The 25,437-nt window shown below is 40.5% G+C and overlaps 2 protein-coding genes across 10 annotated transcripts in view; one reads left to right on the top strand and one right to left on the bottom strand.

Moving 5' to 3' along the window:
- Window positions 1-67: 67 nt before the first annotated feature.
- On the bottom strand, window positions 68-22,135 carry pkma (pyruvate kinase M1/2a). Of its 5 annotated transcripts, none has more exons than XM_037758276.1 (11): window positions 22,015-22,135; window positions 11,462-11,646; window positions 11,240-11,331; window positions 6,754-6,885; window positions 6,451-6,637; window positions 6,067-6,337; window positions 5,686-5,836; window positions 5,287-5,439; window positions 3,435-3,601; window positions 1,508-1,689; window positions 68-1,370 (listed from the first exon to the last, which is right to left on the bottom strand). In XM_037758276.1, exons 1-11 carry the CDS (start codon window positions 22,053-22,055, stop codon window positions 1,264-1,266), a joined length of 1,668 nt encoding a protein of 555 aa, XP_037614204.1. In that variant the 5' UTR covers window positions 22,056-22,135; the 3' UTR covers window positions 68-1,263. The 5 variants fall into 5 exon arrangements, with proteins under 5 accessions (XP_037614204.1, XP_037614195.1, XP_037614212.1 ...); XM_037758267.1 differs by lacking the exon at window positions 22,015-22,135 and adding an exon at window positions 21,928-21,995; XM_037758284.1 differs by lacking the exon at window positions 22,015-22,135 and adding an exon at window positions 18,540-18,692.
- LOC119481362 (protein mono-ADP-ribosyltransferase PARP6) overlaps window positions 20,844-25,437 on the top strand; it is a 26,527-nt gene continuing 21,933 nt past the window's right edge. For 3 of the 5 annotated variants that reach the window (XM_037758233.1, XM_037758241.1, XM_037758224.1), the window contains exon 1: window positions 23,931-24,294. The gene's annotated coding sequence lies outside the window, so the exon portion shown is untranslated. Of the gene's footprint in view, window positions 20,976-23,807; window positions 24,295-25,437 lie in introns of those variants that run through there. The other 2 variants (XM_037758215.1, XR_005205172.1) reach the window with 2 other exon arrangements.

Below are 25,437 nucleotides of genomic sequence, written 5' to 3'. Positions count from 1 at the left end.
TGTAGTACCACCCGTGAACTTAAATCCATGATTATTAATTGTCAAAGAAAACACTTTAAAGACAGAGTTATGGTAGGTGCTCTTCTCTTTTATTGATGGAAATCCAGTCTTTTGGGACAGCTCAGTACACCTGCTAAACATTACAATACCCCTTTACATTTAGTTAGTTCTTACACTCTAGCATTACAATCAAAAGCATGTTAGACACATGAAGACAGCTACAGCAGGTCACCAACATAAAAGGAGAAGGACAAGGGAGGGACAGGGTGTCATCCCATCATCGGGTCCCCTATGAAAAATAACCCCTAAAAGTGCTCATTCATATCGGTTAACTTTAGTGAACCATATACGATTCATAAGTGCCAACTTAGATATGATCCAAATAAAGGTAAAAGGCTTTATGTCACATCTAACAACACAAATACAGTAACTAGCTCAAACACCTCTGAGGTGGACATCCAAAACTAACATTTCTCTATAGTCAGACAAAATATAAGTAGTATTGGATGTCCAAAAACAAAACTTTACCATTCACAAAAGTCAAGTATAATATCGAATGTAACATTGTTTTGAGGAGATTAGGAGTGCAACAACTACAGAAACACTTAAATACAGTGATAGCTGGCTTTAAGAGAGGACACTTCATACAGACAGCACTACGGAAGGACCTGTTTGGGTGGAGTGGTGGAGCCGAGGCTGCTCTGAGGGAGGAGCCCTTTGATTTAGGATGCCACATGTTTGTTCGTTATATCGGCAGAGGAGTGTGATCAGTAAACTGTTACAGTGCTCAAGGTGCTCTGTTGAGATTAGCCTGCTCCACCTGCCAACTCCACCTAAACAGGAGCCAGTATGCGCATGCAGACAGACCAGGGTGCATTCACTCTCAGACTGGTTCACCTTTAATAATAATATAAGTGTTTTGAGTGAATAAATACAGCAGTTTCTGGTCGTGGTGTATTAATCTGAGGCCCTGCAGACTGGTTTGATTGAGAGAATCGATGTGAAAGGAATGGAGACATAAAGTGGAATTGTACGAATCAAGCCTCCACTCCCACCCAAAAAACAGCTCTTTGGCCATGAAGGCTATACTCGATTTATTTTCTAATTGCTTTGCATTATTAAATGCCTAAATGATTAATTGTTCAGGGGTTGAGTCTGTGAGCCCGGGTGTTGGATAAGAAGGGCTGTGAGCTGGAGTGGCGTGGAGAGCTATGAAAGATAGATGAAGGTGGAGGGAGAAAGCAGAGCAGCCCTGTTGGCTGTTCAGGCCACCGGAACCACGCGCATGGTGTTGGTGAAACCGGAGCCTGGGCGCCAGCCGGTCAAGACGATGACAACATCTCCCACTTTGAAGAAGCCTCTGGCCTTGCCTGGAAATTAAACATAAAACTTTAAAAAAAAACATTTGACTTCTTACATTGTCCAAGGATTTTTCCTAGTGGACCCTCCAAAATGGTAGGGAATTTAACTTTATTATACTGAATGTGGCATACTAGTAGATACTTACCAACATCCATGGCAAAGTTGACGCGCATGTCGACGTCCTCTGCCCACACATCGTGGGCGGCACTGGTGTAGAGGACGGGGAAGATGCCGCGGTACAGGTGAGCTTGGCGAGCCGTCTGGGCGTTACGGGTCACGGCGAGGATGGGGGCACGGGGCCTGTACCTGGAGATCAGGTGGGCGGACCTGCACACAAACACACACACGGTTTACCTCACCTCATTTTGATTGTTTTACCTTACACTATTGCAACAGTATGACTAAATATGATGTTAGGGAGGGAAACAGCTGAGCAAGTTCAATGCTAAAAAGGTCTTTACTCTTTGGTTTTAAAAGTTAGTAAGAGGCTCAGTTACCATGGCAGTATGTTGTTGTTTACATAATGAGTATAGATTATTCAGATATACATTCAAAATCAGAATTTGGATATAAATATCGTATAAAACCTTACGCTGAATAACACATGTAGGTACTGTATAAGCCATTAACCTGAATACTTTCTTTGTAAATTAACTCCATGCAGATGGATTCTTGGAGGAAGCAATTCAGCATTCACCCCACATACAGCAGGTGTTGTCAGATATTTGGGCTGATTTAAACTGCAGCAGAACTGCTGTATGCTAGATGTTTGCTGAGCTCAACAAATTCCATAACCACAAAGATATTGAGTTTGTCCTTCCAAAACAGGTGCAACACAACTAACAGGATAGTCAGGAAAGCTGAGCAGAGTAAAACCGCCACACGGTCCTGAGAGGTCTAATCAATCAAAATAACTGACACTTCTGGTGTATCTTGGGTTTGAAGAGGCTTAAGGTCACTGTCAGTGGCCCAATTAAAATGTATACTCTCACACACAACCAGTGAGGACTCAGGGCTGAAGAAAATTACACAACCCACAATGTATGTCACAGTGGAGGACAACAGCTGGCAAGAACAAGTTTACATGTATGTTACTGAATATAGCAGCACAGCATATACAACTAATGGTTTCCAATAATCTTTCCTATTCGACAAGAGTTCATATGAAGCTATATAGTAGCACTCAACTTGATTAAATCTCATGGGATATTTAATAAAGTATGTGAAGGATGGACATTGGGATTGGGCTACTGGCAACCCCCACTCTTGCAATCTGTTGCTATCTCTGTTGCTATCTCCACCCACCCTCTGTAGCAGCACACTTCAGACACACGCATACACACAAAATCAAAGGTGAGGGGACATGTAAGAGCTCATTAAGTGTTGGAGGGAGAATCAGGAGCTGTGTTGGCAACACCTTACCTTCAGGACCAGGATAATTTCGCCTCTCCCTGTGTCTTTCTTACCTCCCAGTTTTGGTGAGAACAATTATGGCACTAGCGCAGCATTTGAAGGCCGACTCGACGGCACCGACAGCTACAACCTCGGAGGGGTCTCTGGTCAGTTGGGAGTGTCTCCTCAGCTCGTCAAACAGCTGTCTGTGGAAGGTGGCCGCCTCGGCCTCTCGTGCTATCTGAGCTCAGAGGGACCACGAGGGAGGGTGGGGTGGGGGGAATTAATCTCAATCACCCACACTACCACTACTGCACGTCACACCACTGGGAGTGACCGGCAAATGCGTAGCTAGACTACTGGTTAAACAAGGTTAGTTGTTGGTTTAATGGTGGGCTAATTGGTGCTTTAAACACTGAATCAAATTTAAAGAGGCCAAAAGACATCAAACTTTTGGGTTAATGTGTACATTTCTGCCTTTTTACTGCAGGGCTTTAAAACGTGTTTAAATTTGTCCACATGGGTAACAATCAACCATGAGTCTACTTGAGGCGTTTGCCAGACTCTCCCAGTCACTTCCTCAGTCAGTCCCTGTCTGGCCCTACACTACCTCTCTCAGACTCCTCAAATACCAATTTTATTGTCCTCCTCGACCTGCAAGGACCAGATAACCTGCCTACCTTCCAGAGCCAGTGAGCACAATCATCGCAGAGGCTAAGCTCTTAAAAGAGGCCTCAACAGCGCCGATCGCAATAGCTTCAGCGGGGTCTTTGCAGTATGGCGTGGAACGACGCAGGTCCTCAAACACCTGCCGGTGGAACATGGCTGCCTCGGCTTCACGAGCAATCTGGCACAAGTGAGGGCAAGATGCATCAAGCAAAGGCATTCCCACACCAGGCACACACAGATGTCAAATGAGGAAATGGGTGGAAAAAAGGAGAAAGGACAAGGGAAACAGGGAAGGACAATGTTAGAGACACACAAGTGCAAAAGTAAACAAAATAGAAGGGATAGAAAGAGAAGACAGGAGGGGCAGTGAATAGAAGAGTTTGGTGTGCAGTTAGTGGGGGGAAACATCAACATTAAAACATATCCAAGAGGCAAAACTTTACCACAACTATTTACATGGGGTATTAGAATAAAAAAAACAGTACCCACTCTAATCTGGAGTTAAGGCAACTGTACTGTTGGAATCACCTTTTAAATAAGCACTATTTACCCTTAAGATTAAAAAAAGAGATGAAAATTCAAAATGACAGAGCCGAGCTTAGAAAAAAAATAAATTACAAAATAAATGAAATATAAATAAAACTATTGAAAAAATAAAATATAAATCAACTGGGATTTGAAAAAGAGAGATGGGAGTTAAAATGCCACGCACTGCACACAAATGTGAAGAAAAGGTTAAAAACAGTTAGAAGGAATGAATAAGAAAAGTATTAGAAAGATTGAAGTAAATGACAAGAAGTCAGTGGCCGATAACAAAAGTGACTTAGAAGCAGAGATGTTACAAGAAAACAAGTCTTCTTAATAAAAGTAAGTCTTTAAGGTCAGTGGAAGTTGTCGTTTATTTGGATTGTGAAGAACCACATGCAACTTCAGCATAAGGGCAGCAAGCTCAAAGGCACGGAACGGCAGTACTGCTGAGTCACTCCTGCATCTGCATAGCAGTGCAAAAACCGTGTGTAGCCGAGAACAGTGAAGGTTAGCCAAGAAAGGCCTCAACCAAAGACAGGCGAGACAGCATTAAGTGCATTATCCATCCATGCAATTGATACCAATTTTGATTTTAATGTTAAAATTCATTAAGACCTAATTATTAACTGTATTGGCTCTAAGTCTTCCAATTTTTTCTTTTTACTTGTGTCTGTCCCTGACTGAAACAACAAAAACACAAATGTAGGTATTACAGATACAAATTCCTCAATAAATGCAATTTGAAGCCCTTATATGCAGATTTTTCTTTTTTAAATTTCACTCAAAGCTCTGTTCCTGCTCTCTCTTCACCAGACTTATTGATATTTAAGAATGTGACTCATATGTGCACTGTAAATCCTTGTTGGATCGGTTTGGGGATACCATGGCACATTAAGACACGGTGAAGAAGAGCAGCACAGTGAATTTGTTATCATACCATTATCTTTAACTGATCCAATTTTTTAATGATGATTCATCATTCATTGATTAATCATTAGCATAATTAAAAGGCAGTTAACGTCTAAACAGGAAATACGTGAATGGAAAAATGAATAAAGGAGAGGAATTTCCAGTTGGCTTAACAATCCTGCTGACACCTTCTTTAGCAACTGTTAAGCCAAGTGGAAAAAGAGAGATGCTGCGAAGTCATTGGTGTGTTCAGAAGAACACAAAAAAATAGGAAACAAGAAAGAGCAGTCTCCCAGCCTTAGAACATGCTTATGTTAGAAATGACAAATCATGCAAGATCCCATAAACAATTTCTCCAATCCGTACTTATTAAGATTTTTTTGAATAAACTCTTCAAATATTTATATTGAAAATACAGTAACTCACCATGTGCTGTGTGCGTACTGCCTCCAGAGGGTAATCTCCCTTGGCGGTCTCTCCGCTCAGCATGATGCAGTCGGCACCGTCCAACACGGCGTTGGCTACGTCGCTGCCCTCAGCGCGGGTGGGTCTGGGTTTCTTGATCATGCTCTCCAACATCTGAAAGGTGTTTGTGTGAGGTGTTAGAAGGTAACATGCACAGATCTCAAAACGGCAGCCTTTTGAGTGGTACGAACAAAATGAATGCTAACATTATGTTTTACGAAGATTAAACTGAGACTGCCCTCCTGCAGATGTTGACACAAATAAGATGCCCAGAGCAGCCAGTCTTTAATAAATAAACCTCAGCTCCTGGAGGTAATATAGCTGAAACAAAATACAGTACGTCCTTAGCTTTTATCTAACCTGAGTGGCACATGTGATGGGCTTGCCAGCTCTGTTGCAGCGACCGATCATCATCTTCTGGGCGAGGAAGACCTTTTCTGTGGGGATCTCAATTCCCAGGTCGCCACGGGCAACCATGATGCCATCGCTGGCCTCCATGATCTCATCGAATCTGCACAGGAGAAGGAAAATTAAAAAAAAAAAAACAATTTAAATCACAAAGTAAATTATCATAGGATGTTAAAAGTTTCAAGGTCATGTGAAAGGGGTGGGTTCATAAAACACAGCTTACCAAAGAATAAATAAAGTATGATAAACAAACTATAATCACCGCTCTGGACCCCTAACATAAAAAAAGATGAAAACACTTTATCCACAGTCCAAACACACACACACACACACCTGCGTACACCCTCGTGGTTCTCGAGCTTGCTGATGATCTTAATTTCTTTGCCTTTCTCTCCCAGCACTGCTCTGACGGCGTGTACGTCTGCTGCTTTGCGGATGAAGGAGGCAAACACCATGTCGACTCCGTGATCCACACCGAACTGCAGGTCCTTGATGTCCTTGTCTGAAACAGCAGGCAGGTCCACAGCAGCACCGGGGAGGTTCACTCCCTTTTTGCTGCCCAGGGTGCCACCGTTCTCAATCTCGCAGTTGAGGAAATCAGAACCTGGAGACAATAAATGAATGGGCTGAGGCCTTTTATTGGGTATTAATACATAGCAGGGTTTTCTAAACATTCAAATGGATCACAAGAGATTTTTATTTATGTCCTCCACTCACCAATCTCCTTGACCTGCAGGGATACGAGTCCGTCGTCAATGTAGATCTTGCTGCCAATTTCCACCACATTGGTGATGTTCTTGTAGTCGAGCCAGAGGGTATCCTCGCTGCATTTCTCTTGATAACTATCGTCCAAGGTTAGCTTGATCATGTTGCCCTTCTTCAGCTCCACCTCAGCTTCGCCGCTCTGTCAAATCATTAACAGACATCATTTCACTTTCTGTTATGTTTGTTTTCATGCAAAATGTTCTTGATTGACAACATAAAGCCTTTTTAAAGACTACTAGGCGATGCTAAACTCACTCCCGCGATGAGGCCAGTCCTGATCTCTGGGCCCTTTGTGTCCAGGGCGATGCCGACAGGCCTGTATTGGATACTGCCGGGCTCGAAGCTCTCGCATGCCTCACGGATATTCTTGATGGTCTGTGAATGATACTACAGAAAGGAAGAGAAGTACAACACGTTGAAATACCTCAGGAGAAAACACTAAGCAAGATACTGACCTGCACAGTTATTGATTCTGATCACACCTGTGACCTCTAACCTATCTTTCTAACCCATCTTCTGATCGTATCGCACACATTGGAATGAAAAGAAAACCCAATTTGGCGGAGGCACTGATATTTGATTTGATATGCAAGACATAGGTTTTATTCAGCAGAGATACAAATTAGGTCAGGACAACTGATAGATAAGGTGTGTCTGACAACTCATCCAGTCATAAACATGAGTCATACTGGCAGAATCACTACGGGGTCATACAGTTCTTCATACAACCCTAACTGACATGTTAACTGTCACTGAGGAATCTGGGTGCACTGAGAACAATAACCAAGAGCCTTTAAGATAAAATGCCTTGCAAATTAAGCGGCAGTAAATAATGTCATTAAATAATGTAATTAAATGAGACCTAAGAGATTACATATCATACATTATCACTTAAAGTAGCATTATGCAGCAAAATTGATTCCCTGAAGCCGGCCCCCACCACACCCCTTAAAGACTCCTGGGAGCACGATCTGGGGACTGACATATCCGACAGTCAGTGGAGTGACATTATTGGTCTAGTGCACCTGATGCAGTGTACGGTGCTCCATAAAGCCCATTATACCAACGCTAAATTGGCAAAAATATACCCTGACAGAAGCGACGCCTGTAATAGATGTAAGTATTCCCCTGCCGACCATTTTTTGGTCACTTTTGGTTCAAGGTATTTAAAACATTGAGCACTTTGCCTACAACATAAATATAGAGCCCAACACCCTGACTGCTTTATTTAGCCTCCCCTCATCTCAGAATTTGCCCACTACGATGCAACACGTCATTGCTTTTATAACCCTCTTAGCCAGATGATACATCCTTCTTAAATGGAAACATGCCTCCCCTCCAACACATAAGGGAGAGAGGGATCTTCACTACTTCTTTCCTACAGCCCTCTTTATTTCCTTTTTTTTTTTTAAAGCTAAATCCATTTTTTTGATTTCATAGAATTTTTTTCTCTTTTATTATTTTCTTTTTTTTTCTATTTATTTACTTTTTTTAATTATTTGATTTTATTACTATTATTATTATTATTATTATTATTATTATTATTATTTTTATTGATTTAGTTATATTTTATTTCATGTCACGGACACTGAGTTACAGTATGTTATACATTTGATAAGATGACCTTTGCCATGTCTGCAAAAAAATCAATACATTTTTTTTGTGGAAAAAAAGTAGCATTATACCGATAAATAAGGTCATCTGAGGTGTCCTTGAGGATTGCAATGTCATTTGCCTCACAAGTGTATTATGAGTATGTCAGCTGAGGAAGTGCAGTGTTTCTCAGGAAGAAATTCCTCAGTGACGTTGGTGCAGAACAATAGACACAATAAATCCCAGCAATCTAAATCCTATCACAATTAGAAATGTAAACAGACTTGTATTAAATCATTACACACGTGGTCTGATATTGTTCACACCATCAACAGAATCTGGTGGCCGACCTTGACCCTAAAATGCTTCGGAAGAGAGCGTCAGAGAAATTAAGTACTGTCACATTACTGTTGCAGCCCTCTTGGCCCATTCATGCAGACTAATGAACATGTAGCACAGTGTTTGTGGCTTTGAAGACAGCTCTGTGCTGCACAAGGCTTAAACAGCCCACCTGGGTAGCCAGAGCTTTCAGTAATAACTTAAGTGGCAGGTAATCACATTGGCTGCCTTTCGTACTAGAAACACATTGAGCTAACACTACACTCACTGCACTGTGACTAAAAAGAAAACCTGGATGGTCTCTCCACCAACTGTAAAAAAAAAAAAAAAACTAATCCAAGATAGACTCTTAAACAAGTTGCCAAAACACTTACAACCTACTCAATTAAGATTAAGTATGCCATAGTCAGGCACTGGGGCTACGGAGTTTGAAATGCAATCTTTTGAGAAGTTCGCCTCAGAAAGTTGAAATGACGTCAAGCTAAAAATAAATCTATGGATGATGTCCCGGCTGCTGTTAATCTCTAGTGTGCTGCAGCATTTTAATGAGACAGACAGTGGGATGTTTTATGATCAATGTTGCACACTGAATTTAGAGAAGGTGACTGTTAACTATATATATGTATGTGTACTCTATAGGTCAGGGTCCATACATTAGTAATTCCTTTTCTACACAATGTAAAGTAAAACTCCAGTTGAAGCCCAGCTAGATCTCATTTTGTCTGGTTTCAATACTGGTTTTATGAAATGTGACTTTCTGGTACTACTGGTACTTCTAATATACTTTCCACTTCCCATTTTAGTTTATAGAGGACTGACCTTGCTGTTGGTTTGTGTACACACACAATTACAGAGTCTAGGTGTGCTGCCTGCTGAGGAGATAAAGAGCAGGGCACGGCAGGAAGCTATAGATGACATATTTATAGTACCCCGGGTCAACAAAGCTCTGATTTCTGTAGCTGTTCTCCGAATCTAGTCTAACCTTCGATCTTGTTGAAACAACTAGACCCACACAAACCATAGATACTTTTCACTTTACTTTTTTTTATTCTTAGACAGTTAAATATTTGTGAATGAATCCATTTTTATTTATTTATTTTTATTTATCTACACTAGGGACCTTTCCCTATCAGGCCCCCTTCCTCTGGAATAACCTCCCTATGGACATTAGGCAGTCTGATTCTGTTGGGGCCTTTAAATCTAAGCTCAAACCTCATCTTTTTGCCTCAACTTTCAATTAGTTACTTATTCTTTTATTATCTGGCTGGCAGGTTGGTCTCAGTTTCAATGTATTACCTACGCCTAGTAGTCCTTTCGACGAGAATAATAGTAACTTTAAACCACTGCTTCTCAATAACCCTCTGTTGTTTGTGTCCCACAAGCACTGCTGTGTGCCTCTCTCTCTCTCTCTCTCTCTTTTCTTTTACTCTCTTCACTCTCTTTCAGTTCAGGCTTCTCTGTGCTGGACCTTTCTGTGCCTCTCCTGGCTGTCGGTGCCTCATTCCACATTTCTGTCCTCACAGAGATTCAGCCTCTCCTCTTGTCACTCTCAATTACAATTCAATATGCTTTATGGCATGAATGTAACAAGGATAATATTGTCTCTCGCTTTGTATGTTTGTCTCCTATCTGTGTGAATGATATGCTTGAGATTGGTTCTTGTGTGTTTGTGTAGCCTGTCCGCTTTTTAGATTACATGGTGGAGCGGAGGTCGTAAAAGCTAAAAAAAGAATTCTATGAGCATCATGTAGATTAAGAGCACACTCTTAATCTACAAGGTCATCATATAGAAAATTGTCATAATGACAAATGACAACCAATTAAATTGAAACAATCGAATAGTTAAATTAATTCAAAAAGCCCCGCTCATCACATGTGGATAATCTGTAGATAAACATGATGACCATCTAGACAGCATTCTCTAAATTCTCCCTGCAGGAGCCAGGAGGACAAAGTCAGGTTGTCAGCCAGTCTCTCTCTCTCCTGGCTTCCACCTCTTGGGTTTGTTTGATTAGGTTGTTGGAGCTGCTTGGGGTTGAGGCATAAAAGCAACTCACCTGACCATGCTTTCTTAAGTTTGCCTGATCAATGAACTCATTCATAGATCTGACTTTTTCATTAGACAAGACAAGCAATTAAAAAGTGACATTATATAACTTATCAGGCTTTTTAGATGAGAACTTGTACTAACAGATAACAAGATTCATTAGCCAATTATCTTGTTTGTTTGTTTTTAAGATCAAGTAGGTATAGTCAATAGGAAGAAGTTTTACTTGTGAAACCTGTTGGATTTGACTTTTGCTGGGTGCTTTCAGATGAGATCTGCAGCTAATATAAGCTACATGTACATCATGCCACTGTCCTCCTTCACAGAGTATGTGCCCTAGTGTGACACAAAGACTTAATCAGGCTGCATCACTTTGAATTGAACTTGGTTAGCGAGCCCAGACTCTAATCTTAAGTAAGTTAGCAGCAATACTATTTTTTCCATTCATGCTGGCTGGCCTAGTCTTGCTCAATGTGCCAGGCTGATTGTAGTTCATAATGAACTACGTGGTTTTTCACTGTAAGCACTGTTGACCCTATACTTTCACCATAGTTATTCAATGCAAAGAGTTACCAACACTGCTTGAAAAAAGCTAGACAAGAAAACGACTTCCACAAAGATCAACATACCAACCATTCTGTGATAAAGCACAGCACCATGTTTGGTGTAAATTATCAGCATTGTTTAAACGTGACTTTTAACAATGTGACTGGTTAGCTGTACCTGACCCAACTCATTTACACAGTTTGTGCAAAGACCCACCTCGTGTGTGCCATGGGAAAAGTTCAAGCGAGCAATGTTCATTCCAGACTTGATCATCTCCTTCAGCATATCCACAGAACGGGAGGCTGGCCCTGCAGACAGTTATTGAAAGGAAAGCATGAGACACAGCGTAGCTTTTAAAATGTCACATTTATCTATTTAACCGTCACGGTGCAGCCCTAGTAGCAACCGTTTATCTCAGCAGCTAAAATGTTGACAAACCAATGGTGCAGATGATGCCAGTGTTGCGTGCGGTGGTGGGCTCGGAGTCGATGTCCAGCAGGCACATGTGTTCCAGGAAGGTGTCGGCCATTGCAGCGTTGAGCTGCTGTGTCTGGATGAAGGCAGAACCCATGTCTGGATACGTTGACTGAGGCATGGTAATCCCTGGTGTAACTGTAGAAGTCCTGCAGAAAGAAATAGGAGAAAACAAGTTAATAAGAGGACACAGCAATGGCAACTGGCAGCTTTCTTTGCTTTACCACACTTGGTCCAGGATTCCTGAACTCTTTTCAAAAGTTATCCGTCACACTCTCACTGAATCTCACGCTCTCGGAATTTCACACTGTGGTTGTATTTGTGTATAACTCAATGGACAGAGATCTAGGGTGAAGGCTTTATTTCCCACTGTGGTCACACTGGCCAGCAAGCAATGGCACTGTATCTGACCTGCTGAGTGTCCTTAGTAACAAACTGTACCTAATCCTGCTGTGTAGCTAAGCTTGTGATAGTGAAATCAAAGGAAAGGAGGATGTCCCAGTGGGAGTCAATTCTTCATGATTGCTGATGCAGTGCAGGGACTGATAATGGTTGTTTTTCACTTCCAGCACATCTATTTTCGACTAACCTCAGCCACCAAGACTAAGGACAATAAAGACTAAGATTAGGCTTATGAAATGTCACCACTGCAATTCTTTTCAAATAAAAGAGGATTCGTGATTTACGTTGCACAAGACTGTCTTTTCTTGAGTTACTAGTTTCCTTTCAGGTTGCACAACCAACAGCTTATTCAGTGAATAAATGAATGCTTATGACAACTGAGAGAAAAACAAACACTCCCACCGTTTCAGTAAGCTTCCAATTGTTTACAATTTGACCACAGATAAATGAAAGCTGAAATGTCTGCAATGCTCAGTAACATGTTAAGACTTGTACCTCTGCAATGCTGCCATACTCCACACTGAGAGTAGAGTAGTATAGTTTATGCAGCTGCAACGCCATATTGTACATTCTGTTCCCACCCACTTCTCCCTGAGTCACCCATGGCAACGACACCATCACGAGGCACATCTACCGGGCTGGAACTGCCAAGCTTTCATCACTACTTTCTAACCAGAAAAGGGTGAAACATACTGTACACTGCACATGGTAGCACAGAAGGGAGGTTATGTGAAATCCTGTACACTTGGAAATGGCTTAATACTGTCATGGACGCACGGATGTGTGCTTTGCCTGAGATACTTCCTTTTTTTTCCCATCGACCCTGTATGAACACATTAACATCAAGGCATGTTTCAACAAACAGCCAACAAGGTAGGTGTATTTGAGCAGGGTGTAGCATGGCTAAGCTATAAATATGAGGAATGTTGCTTATACTACGGCTCTAGTTGTTGTAGTTACATGACTACAGCCCAGCTGACTAAGGCTGAAATGTTTGGTTGAGCAGTCAATCTGGTGATATGATAGGAAGTAGAAATGTGTTAGATTTAAGTACTAAGTCCTCATGAAGTGGTCAGAAATTGGCTGAATTTTAATTCTCTACAGAAACTGGGATCTAAAACAAGCAGGTATACAGCATTACCAAAGGTCATTTAATGACTTAAGATGAAAACCTTGCTGAACAAAATGTTGCTTCAATAATAAATACTTCAGTGTGCTGACTACCTATATTTTTCCACTGCAATAAACTGATGATGTATCTGTACCCAAGTGGGGTTAGATGTGCACACTGTCCACCTTTTGTACTTTTCACAATTGATATTTCCCATCAATTCAATACAACGTGAGGAAACTGTGCATAATACTGTATATGATCATACATTTTGAACTTATAGGGCACTTTTCCAAACAAGGATAGAAACTGTTTTACAAAAAAAAACATTTTTCTCAATCACTTTTAAAATATAATGACTCCCTGCAAGGTCCAAACTCAGGCCACAATCCAAACCACCCAGTGAAGAGATTAAGTTTCCTCTGTTTGAATAATACATCAAAGTGCTCTTCAACAAAGAACACTCTCACTGGTTGCTTCTTTGGCAGAGCAACAGGATAACAAACTGATATGTCTTTAAGGGGAAAACCCTCTCATCCTTTTCTGATCACGTCTACACAGACTCAAGGTCTGTCCTGAATTACTGAAATAAAGAACAATTTGTAACATATACAAAGGATGGCACATTTTCAATGGCTGCAAGTGTGGGTGGTGCAACTGCAACTAAAGACATGTTCATGGTGCACTCGATAGTAACACACTAGTGGTCTGACCTCCTCTTACTCATCACATCCTTATAACAAATGCACCATGGTGGGGGATTCCAGGCAGAGCCACTATACCAACTGGCTCCTTCAACTGGAGCGGCTGGCTGATTATGTAACAGGCAATGAGGCAGACCAGTGATGTACGTGAGCACAGTCACATCCCACTACTGCAACACACAGATCCACGAAAAGGCTGGGGGCAGACATCCGAGTGGGCTGAACCACTGTGAAAGACTGCAGAGGGGGGAAAAGAGTCTGAAATAGTGGCAGTCACTGTAGAGTGCTGTGTTTAAAAAAATAATTTCCTGGTTTATTCATTCATCATTTATACATTTAAGAGGATTTTCTTTTTTTTTAAGAAATAGAATTTAATAAAGAAAATGTATGCTACATTGGCATTTCTTCACAAAATGTTCATATAAATAGCACAATACCAGAGGTGGACCATTCCCAGATCTAGCACACTGCTGATGGGGGAAAAAACCTGATGATGACAATATTCAATTAATTGTTTATCCATTACAAAAATCAGATTGCATTTTGGGTTATAGTAACTTAAGAAGAACATTTGACTAAACAGTTTCATTTCAAGAATAACAATAGACAATGATTTATCTAGAGATGCTGATGGAGGCCAATATCTTACTAAACTGGTCTGCAATTGGAGCATGGCCAATATAGATATCACAACTTCACAGTTTAATGTAATACTACAGACAGCGCAACACTGACAGTTGCAATTGCAAAACTGAAAGGGGATGTACATTTGTCTGTGTGGGAAAGGTTGAGACCAAGTTTTAGGCAGATCATTGTACAAGCCATTTTACTACTTTTCCACATACGTGGAATACAAATCAGATGCATGAAAAAAAATAGCTATGGCCAACAGTAGTAATAGTAATAAATCAAAATCTTATTCCTAATACAACAGAACATGGCTGGCTTCAAATGCCGTTGCAACAGAACAGTGACAACTGTGTAAACGTGTTTTTAAAGCAACCTGGCTAGCCTAACCTGGAAAATTTGCTTAAACGCCTTTGCATTACTGTCATGGGGTCAAATTTCATTAGAGAACAAGTCATAGTCTGTATCTTAGTCACTTTAATGAAATTTCCTCCTCAGGCAATTCAAGTTGAATACTGCCTGTATCCTCAGCTGAGGTGCTATTTTTGGAGCTATCAGAGGAAATATGACTGGCAAAATAAACATGTGCTTCAGATAACTTTTGAAAATCCGGTAATAGTGACTATCCTTCACCAAGTGCAGTAATGTCTTGGGTTTGCAGCTTACCAACTACTGGTTGCTATGGAAAGACAAAATTACATAATTGAATGAATGGCTGTCTGACAGACATGGATAGTGTGTCTGACCACAGGACAGCCGCCACAAGCCAACAGCAGCCATAGTAACCCTGACACAGATGCAAGGCTAACTTTAGAGCTGGCTGCTAATAATCCCCTCCAATCCCGTCCCAACACTTCTACCATTGAAACATTTGAATACTCTTTTGTTGTAACATGCTCTCAGTCACTATCTTCCCCTATCGTTCTAAACAATTCCCCTATCACTTATCTGTGAAACATGCCTGTGCAATCTGCAGCCATTGTTGCATTGCTGTCAGGGTGGCATGACATTTAGTCATTTACTATTGATGTGACATAACACTGGGCTAATCCAAGTTGGCCCACGGAGACAGTAGATGGTTTATATCAGTCACACTCACTCAACCAGGGCACCACTTGCAGATTGCACTACATACCCCGAGTAGATCTTCCTGTTCCTCCTGGGGACAAACAGGCACGTTGCAACCAATGACCTCCACAACAACCCCACTGTGTTGGAGCTTCCAATGCCAATGCGCGAACCACTCCCTGCTGCAGCAGTCCAAGCAGAACTGACCGCCGCAGCGCACGTGCGTACACACGACGCATTCAGGTGCTCAAGAGTAAATCCCTTCAACGAGGATAAAGCAGGATATGGAGAGTGCCTGCTGTGACCGGGCAATCGCCATGAACGCACACAGTAGATGTACATGCGACTTCTACCACGACACACCAGAGCCGTGTCACACCAATGTTCCTACCAACCTAGGTCAAAACCCCAGGCTGGAGCCTTGGCTAATAATAACGCACAGCATGCAGAGTATGTCTGTATGTAGAAATCTAATACTCAGAATGTACGATGGTATTTACACCATGTAGAGCCTGTAAACTAGGTCTGTAAACTCCAAAACAAACCTTAGATGGACTACTTCATGGGTTTAAGTTCATGAATGGTACAGAATGCTGTGCATATTCAAAGCATTTCAAATACACATGCTAAATCATCTGGCTACATTTTTAACCCAAGCACCTTATATCAAATTAAGTGCAACGTGTTTTGTCAGTGCAGTCAAGTGTGTCTGCAGTAGCAAAGGGATACCTGTAATTGGCAGTCTACATCAGTCAGCAAACATGCGGCTATGGTGGGGAGGGACTGCATGGGAGCAGCGCCAGCTGCAAAAGGCTGTGTCTGCTGCACTGGACCACCAGCTCAGCTGCAACTGAACTACCTTACCACAACAGCAGGTCAAGGACACTTCCATCCAAAACAGAAAACAACAGTTTTGCCATCCACTAACTGCAGTTGCTGGTGGACTCCACAATTCTTAGTCATCCTTGCAAATGGCCGGTTACCTGCCAAAGTGCTTCTTAAAGTAGAAAAACATAAATCAGCCAGAGCTAAAATTACAATTTGACAGTGTATACTTATTACATGTTGTTGTTTTTTTTCAACAGCAGTTCATGTCTGTGGATGAATAAGTTCCAGAGTCTGGACTTCTAGATGAAGTTTATAGACTCACTAGAGCAATGAAATTTGTTAAGTAACAGTGATTTTGCGGAAATATATTTATGACAACTGAGAATTAAGCCCACATGGACAAATATTAAAAGGTCAAAACTGATATTTAAGCGATAGGCAGACACTGAGCACTTCCCTTCGTCGAGCTCATCACTTAAACAGAATTCCTCGTGACTTGACATAATAACCTGACTGGGTCTCCTGGGAAAAAGACTCCATTTTGTAACAGGGGACAGGAAGGACATAGCAATGACAGTGTCTCCAGAATGTTCTCCAGAACAATTATTCCTCACAACATAACACCACACAAGGGGGCTATATTGAAAGGCCCTTTGCATATCCTACTGTACACCAATGTTATCGTAGATGTAGGATATGACATTATAATTTCAAAATGCACTTTTAGACAAAGCTCTGCCTTAATTTTGTCAAATCATCTTCTTTCTGCTGTTTTGGGAACAGGCTGCAAAACAACTTAGTATTCACATACCAAAGATGACAAAGCTATCAGACAGAGAGCTAAAAGCCAAAACTTCGGCCCTGGACTGCTTTTTCATTCAGTTTTTTATATCCATATGTACCGTATACTGTGTATACTGCACTATTTTAAATATTTTTTTCTAGTATTAGTATCATTATTTTTAACTTTCAAGATGTTTAAAATGTTCCTGTATATTGTTGTTAATTGTACTTCTCTACGAGCCTCTACAATTGCCCCTCGGGGACAAATAAAGTTATTTGAATTGAATTGAAAACTACTTACAACCAGGACAGAGAGGGTTAGACCTGCATTTCCACCCCATCATGTATCAAGTGACAACAAGGCCTGTTATGTGTGGCACCACTGCAGCAAGCTACTGCAGTGAAGCTGCTAAGCCAAATACAGATTTACTACATTACCATAGGGTAGTTATTTCCTATTTTGTGTTTCTGAGGAAAATATGACAGGAAGTATTGATGTATAAAAAAAGGAAGGAAATGATGAATTCATCTACTGACACATCATAACTTTAATGCAAGTAGTTTTAGCTCTGGTGCATTTTGTTATAATATAACTGTGACAGAATATAGATTTAGATGGACTACCTCATGGGTTTAAGTTAATAAATGGTACAGAATGCAGTTCATATTCAAAGCATTTCAAATACACATGCTACATCATCTGACTACATTTTTTAACCCAAGCACCTTATATCAAATACAAAGTGTACAACGTGTTTTGTCAGTGCAGTCAAGTGTGTCTGCAGTGGCAAAGGGATACCCATAATTGGTAGTATGATGAATTCATCTACTGACACATAATAACTTTAATGCACATAGTTTTAGCTCTGGTGCATTAATTGTATTTTGTTATAATATAACTGTTACATAAATCAATAAATACCCTGCAGACGATGATGCGCTAATAAAAAGGTCACGTTCTCATCCTGCGTCACATTTTCCTGGTCTGGAGACGTCACAGAGAGACTGACCAATGGGAGGCCGAGAAGACACGCTCCGCCACACCCACAGCAGGAGGCAACAGGAAGCGACTCTCCAACACCACACACGCATCATACTTAATATCATCATTTTACATAATAATAACCGTGTTTAGCGATGAAACAAGACTACAACGTGTTAGAAAAGATAGTTACAGAAATACCTACTTAGTGCACGGATGAATTATCTCAGTTTATCCATGTATTAGATGCATTTTAAAAATCACAAGGTTGTCTAACAAATACAAAAACCAGCTTAGCAGGACTAAAAGATTATCACACACATCCAGGGTGTATTGGCATTAAAAAAAACATGATTTCTATAAAGTGAAAGAGTGGAAACAACGCCACAAAGACACATGCATGCTCTGACTTACCAGCTCGCAGGATGTAGCTACAGATATTATAATAAAAGACAATTATGTGACAGCGCAAGTGTCCCCACGAGTTATCAGGTCACTTCATATGATAGGTTGAAAGCCCGTGTTGAGGATACTAACCTTATCTAGCTGGACAGCCTGCTTGGTCTTGTTGTAATTGCCGTTACACTGAACTGAAGCCTGCTTCAAGGTGATCTCTCTCTCTAGTCCCTCTCACTCAGCAGTGGAACTACTTTCTAGGGATGCTGAGTCATATCCATCCGAGAGAATAAAGATAAATGACAAAATAATACACCGTTTTAACACGTGTTTACCTACCTACCTACCGCACTCACTGCAGTCTACGCAAACATGTGTTTTTATTTTACCATTACTCTTTTTGGAAATATAAGGAAATGGTAAAAAATGGTATTAAACTAGAAACGACGCGGACTGATACGCAGATACGTGGAGGAGGTGCTTCGGTAAAGTTAGGGAGCCAATGAATGCATCAGAAGAGCATGTGACTGGAGATGATGGCGTGCTGCTGTAGTTTCCTGAAAAACGCAGTGGTTTAGTTCCTATATTCACTGTCTTTCCTATGTCCATTTTCAGAGATTCAAATGAGTAATTTGTCATATATGTTTTTGGATCCATTATTATCCTAAGGATGTGCAGATCATCGGCTGCAGAAATGGTTCATGGGAATTAAGCATCATTAAACGTGGTGCAATAATACTGTAACTGTATAGTAAGATACCCAAAATATTGTTCACTCCCTTCTGTTTATTTTCTTAAAAACTGATGCAATAATTAGACCCAAATATACTGTACTGGTTATTGCATCAGTAGACGTGGTTGAGTGATGAACTTAAGGACCCTCGTGGCGCTATAGATGCTACTGTGCAGTGTTTGAGGCAACACCTCCATCTGGTGATGAAAAATAATAATGTCTTTTCAATGTAGGTTTAGGGACTTCATATTAACCCTACTGTCCCATTTTTCAAACTTCATTATGTCATAAATATGGATGTCTTTCACATAATTGCCCCAAAATGACATGGATGGTTCCCTTATATGGTCTTTGCAAAAAAAAAATTACCACTACTTTTGTTGCATTATGGGTATTTTATTCAAAATTATAGCACCTGTGGTGGTGCAATGTGTTTATATTTTAATATTTATTTTATTCCGACTAAACTTTGACATATACCAGTCCAATTTTGAGTAAAGTCCAAATTGTTCATAATTTCTGCATTTTTTTCCTAAAAAAATTAGGTTTAATTTCATTTAAATTAGGTTTATTGACCATGAATTCACCCAAAAAAGTGTAAAACTTGTGGTAATGAGTTGGAATGAACTTGGCCAAAAAGGTGTAATACAGAATTGGGTGATAATTTATAATGTATGCTTTAAAAACAGTCAAACCAGACTGGGTCAATTTTGACCCGGGAAAATAAAAGTTGCATGGTCAACGGGAAGACAACAGGAGGGTTAAGTGGGCCTATAATAAAAAAACATGTTTTTTCATAAATAGTAGTTCTTACATCATTTACTTTATATACACTTTTTCCACACAGCCAATATTGCTATATTAATACCATACCATTACACAACATTTGGACAGTCGACAAGGCCACACCACTCCAGCTTAAAAGGATGCCAGTGTAGTTTATCATGTAGTTAATCATGTTGAAAAAAAAGTATAGCAATGTACTGTGTACATCCAACAACGTGTTTATGTAATTTGAAAATCAAATAGGTGAGGTCTAATTGTTATTATTTGGTATTGAAAAAAGTGAATAGGCTAGTATTGGTAGGCTATAATACTAGTGGTAGATTTATATGCATTTTGTGTAATGGTGTATTAATACAGCAATATTGGTTGTGTAAAAAAAGTGTATGATGTAAGAACTATACCTGCATATATACAGTATATAATAATGTATTTTCAATATAGGTTTAGGGACTTCATATTAAGTGGGCCTTTTCATAAATAGTAGGTATAGTTTTTACATCATTTACTAAACACTTTTTTTTTTTTACACAACCAATATTTCTGTATTAATACACCATTACACAAAATGCAAATAAATCTACCACTAGTATTATAGCCTACCAATACTAGCCTATTCACTTTTTTCAATACCAAATAATAACAATTAGACCTACTTGATTTTCACATTACATAAAAACTTTGTTAGAGGTACACAGTACATTGCTATACTTTTTTTTCTCGACATGATTAACTACATGATAACATACACTGGCATCCTTTTAAGCTGGAGTTGTGTGGACTTGTCGACTGTCCAAATTGCCAACCACTCAGCATATATCAAAATTGAAATGACCCTACATACAAGACACTTATAAATGAGAATGATGTCTTGTTTTATTTTATTTCCACATGACTAAATCTTTCTGTCCTCACATTTCAGGTGTCGGAGCTATAACATCAACAACATCATGCCGCTCGTCTTTCTAAAGAGAGGGACTCTGCCCTGAGCAAGATGGCCCTTTGGATGAAGACCTGCAAACAGCTGGAGCTGGAGAAGCAAGAGATGTCAAACAGCTCAGGTGTGGAAACACATTTAAGCGTTTTTTTTGCATTATTTTAAAAACTTGATGTGAAAATAATCAGGACTGACTAGAATTCTCAATCTGGACACAGACATCAGTTTGTGTTTTTAAGATGATGAGATAATTATGTTTTATCATATGAAACAGGAGGGCTATAATGGCATTAGACTCAGTGCTAACATGCAATAGTCCATTTACCAAAGTGACTTGAAAGGCATAATAAATTAGAGAAAAATCCAGGTCTCCCCGTTGTAAACTACTTGGTTAACTTGACTCGAAGGCTCAGACCTGCATTGTTCTCTAAAAACAAGGAGATTAAATCTCTAGAAGGATTCATCTAAGTCATTTTGTTAACGTGAGCCACATTTTTGTATGTGTGTGTTATGCCGTCCCTTTGCTAATACATATATAACCTTTATTTAACTAGGAAGTCACATTGAGATTAAAACCTCTTTTACAAGTGAGACCTAGCCAAGACAGGGTCAAATAGCAGCATCCAACAAATAAAGACAACATTGAATCACAACAGCAACAATAGGTACGACAAAATACATTACATCATTAAACAGTGCATTAACAATGCAGCATGTTGGTCATGTGTTTGCTATTTAATTGAAACAACTTCAGCTTGCAGTGACCAGCTAATCATCTGTGGTATATTAATGGCTGACAGTAACCACAGATATAATGGTTGTTTGTCCAGTGCTGACTCTAGACAGCTATGCCACAAATGTGTTACCCAGGATGATTAACTCTGATGTTGTGTTAATCAGCTCTGCCAAGGAGATGGCAGACATAAACTAAATCCTTGACACAGACACAACTGCCTACTATATCTCGAACAGGTTCAAATTTTAACATTCAAACTTTGCAACAGAGCTTAGATAAAGCAATCAGGCAAAGACACTCATCACTATTTACTTAACATACAGAAAACACTATTGCTGACCTTCTTTTTTTTTTTCTTGAGTCCTGTGGCCTATTGTAAGGTGCCCTCTTCATGGTCTCCTCCCACTGTGTCCCATTTTGCTCTCACCTGTTCACAGCTGTGTTAGCGCTGCTGCCTCCACTGCCCATGTTGCTGTCTCACTGGCTGCTGGCAGCCTCTGCCTGGATCCACTCAACTCCACTTTTCTGAGGCCAATGGACACACCTGTCCAGGTGGGCGGACTGATCTGCCGTTCAGTCCCCCTGTGCACTGGCCAAGCCTCTGGCTGTCAGTCAGTATTAATGGCTGCTAACCCCTGGGCCACGAGGTACAGTAAGACACTGTGGGAATATGCTCAGATAAATCTCAGAGATGAGCGGATAGGACGTCCTAATGCTTCGGTGTGTCTTACTACTGCATGAGTACAGCAACTGCTACCTGGGAATAAATCAATTTAACTAAAAGGGGAAAACGATCAAACAAAAACAGTGAAATAAACACAACTCCAGTAGGGCACACATAGAAAACCTAAAATAGCTCAATTACATATTGATTACATTGATCATAATACCACAGAGAAAAACAGAAAGACACAATGGATGTGAAATTACACTATGTGCTGAAATGGAACAAAGAAATTGTCCTGCTAAAAAGTAAACTGAAACATTTAAAGGGAGAACACCACCTAAATTACTAATTCCAACATGTTATTTCCATGCCCTAGTAAAGTTCAATCACTGTTTGTGAATATGATTTACTTTCTCTCAAAGCCAGAAACCAGAGAAGTAAAACTCAAACTTGCCATGTCATAGGGTATGAAGTCTGGAGCTCCATAGATGATGAATGGGAGGCTGATTTTGTGGACCCACATAATGTTTGTTTTCTTTTCTATACCCAAATGAGCTTTATTCTAGTGTAGTGTTGTCAGTTGTGAAACAGAAAATGTACCCATAAACTCAGATCATCGTGCTCTCAGTATCCTCTATAACATCTCTCTCCATGCATAGTCAATGGAGCAGTTCCAGACTTTATACCCTATGAAATCACAAGTTTGAGTTTTAGCACTCTAGTTTTTGGATTTGGGAGAAAGTTGTTCATCTTTACTAATATTTTTTGGACTGTCTTACACCATAGGAATAACATTTATGAATTTTGAAAATGGGCGTAGTTCCCCTTTAAGTTGCAATCAGCATTTTCACCTCCTTCCAGAAATAATAAGCATTGACTGCTGATGTACAGCGAGGGACAGTTGCACTATAGGTGGAAGATGGGGGATTGTTCTGGGGCTACTACTACAGTTAACTCTTTATTAACCTGGAACACCTATTCATATACAAGAAGTACCAGGCAGTATAACCGTGGTGGACGAAGCAACTATGGCATGATGTCAAACTACTGATTCCCCATATTTATATTGTGCCACCAGGGTCAGTGTCCTTTATCTTGCCTTATTGTGAGCCAAATAAATGTTTGGAGAGATCTTAGTTTTCTCTTCCTCTCCTGACTACGGCCACACACTGATGAGACACTTGGCCTAACACCTTGAGATAATGAGGGTAAAGACTGATTATCTCAAAAGCCTGATGGCCATTGTCTCTCACGTGCACACAATGACACAGTGTATCATAGATACAGGATATATTTTTGTAATGTTATATTGATTTTTTTAAAGTGTTACTGAAATATAATCACTCTTGCAATTTGAATATTAGATCAATTAAGCCTATGCCCTTCTGCATCTATACAGCATGCAGTGCAGCTGAAGTGTAAAGCACAAATGTAGCATTAAGCATATTAATGCTTCCTTTCTTTATTTTCTTTAGATACATTTAGACAAAACATGAAAGCTCTTGAATATCAACCAGAAGCTGCCTTCAAAGCTTGATTGCAAAGTAACAGACACTGACTTATGCAATCACACACACGCACACAAACACACAGGCAGACGCATATACACAAGCAGAGCCATTTTTCCTCCATTTTTCCTCTTCTCAGCAGCAGTGCAGTCAGCTGCAGATCACATGACTGGCTTGCCTGGGCTCACTGAGCATGCTCAGACCCCTCAGTGTTGTCAGGCAAAATATAAGACAGCAGTAGCAGCAGCAGAGATCTGCAATAGATAAACACACAGACCCACACACACACACACACACACACACCAGCTGGATTGCTGCTCGCAGACACACACACCACAAAGCACAGAGAGACAGACACCGTAGAATTGGGGAACCGTGGCTCTGGTTTCTCTAAAATCCTATTTTAATGGGCTTCTTGTCATCTATCATTTCAGTGGAAAACAGCCACCAAGAGAGGGAGAGGCAGGTGTGCCCTTTAAGAGGGGGAGCAGCTGAGGCAAGGACAGCATCTGAGTCTCCATCCTCTGTGGAGGTAAGTGTGGATGGGGATGGGGATGGGGATGGGGATAGGGATGGGGATGGGGATAGGGATGGGGATGGGAATGGGGATAGGGATGGGGATGGGGATGGGGTGCAGAGCATGGGGGGATGGGAAAATCCGCCTGACTGCATCTGTGTTTGTGTTAAATATGATCAGAAAGCAGAATGGGGACAATGGCGGTGGATGTGCGTGTGTCTGGGGGGGTCAGTTTGCTGGCGACTCTATTGGTATGTGAGACGACAGAGGCTATGAGAATGGCGAGCAGTGGGGGGCGATGGGAGTGGGGGGTTTAGATGCAAGCAGGGCTGAGGACATGGCAGGGCAGCAGACGTATAGATGCAAGGAGAGGAGCTGAAGTGGAAGATGGAGCCTTGTTTAATAGGATGCAGTTGATGTCTGGAAGGGTGATGGAGACAAGAAAGGAGCCAAACCTTAACAGGAAAAATGACAGATATCCACAATCAGGAAGAGAAAAACACATTTTGTGTGTAGACGTATAGATAATGGCCCAGTCTAAGGGTAGAGATGGGCTTAGTGTCCTATGTCAGTCCAGCAAACAAAGAGGAAATGAATAATTGGTGTTCATTTAATTATATTGACCTATATGTAGCATAGATGCCTTCATGCTGGTTGGTTTTGTAGCCAAGCCATTGCCATCCAGTCTTTGTTTGCACACATCTCAGGATTCAGTGCTATTAGAAAATCCTTTATTATTTAGGTTTGACATGCAGCAGACTATGCAAATTGTAAATTTGTATTCTGACGCTGCCGTGTGAAATATGCATCTCTGCATCCCGCAGCTTTGAGTCTCGTTGAAAGAACACCATGCTCATTGTTTACATGTCTGACACAAAATGTGATGGGCCGCCATGAAATGCAGTGTGCTGTAGCTGCCTCTGTTATATCAGCAATGTTGTTTACCCAAGCAGTTTTTCATCTGATCTTGTCACAATTTATTTCTAAATCTGGACCGTATAGAAATTAAAAAAGATCTTTTTTTCCCTCATCATGACCGCTGTAACTATTCATTTATAGGCAACCATTATTTTAATATGTCAAATTGTGCCCATGTGCCCACAATGTACTCTCTTGTATGCTAACCCAGGAAATTAGATGGCGTTTCAATGATTTCCT

This window comes from Sebastes umbrosus, chromosome 2 (genome assembly GCF_015220745.1).
Source record: "Sebastes umbrosus isolate fSebUmb1 chromosome 2, fSebUmb1.pri, whole genome shotgun sequence".
Classification (NCBI taxonomy): Eukaryota; Metazoa; Chordata; class Actinopteri; order Perciformes; family Sebastidae; genus Sebastes; species Sebastes umbrosus.
The sequence above is the reverse complement of the archived record's forward strand: the minus strand, read 5'-3'. Positions and strand labels throughout refer to the sequence as shown.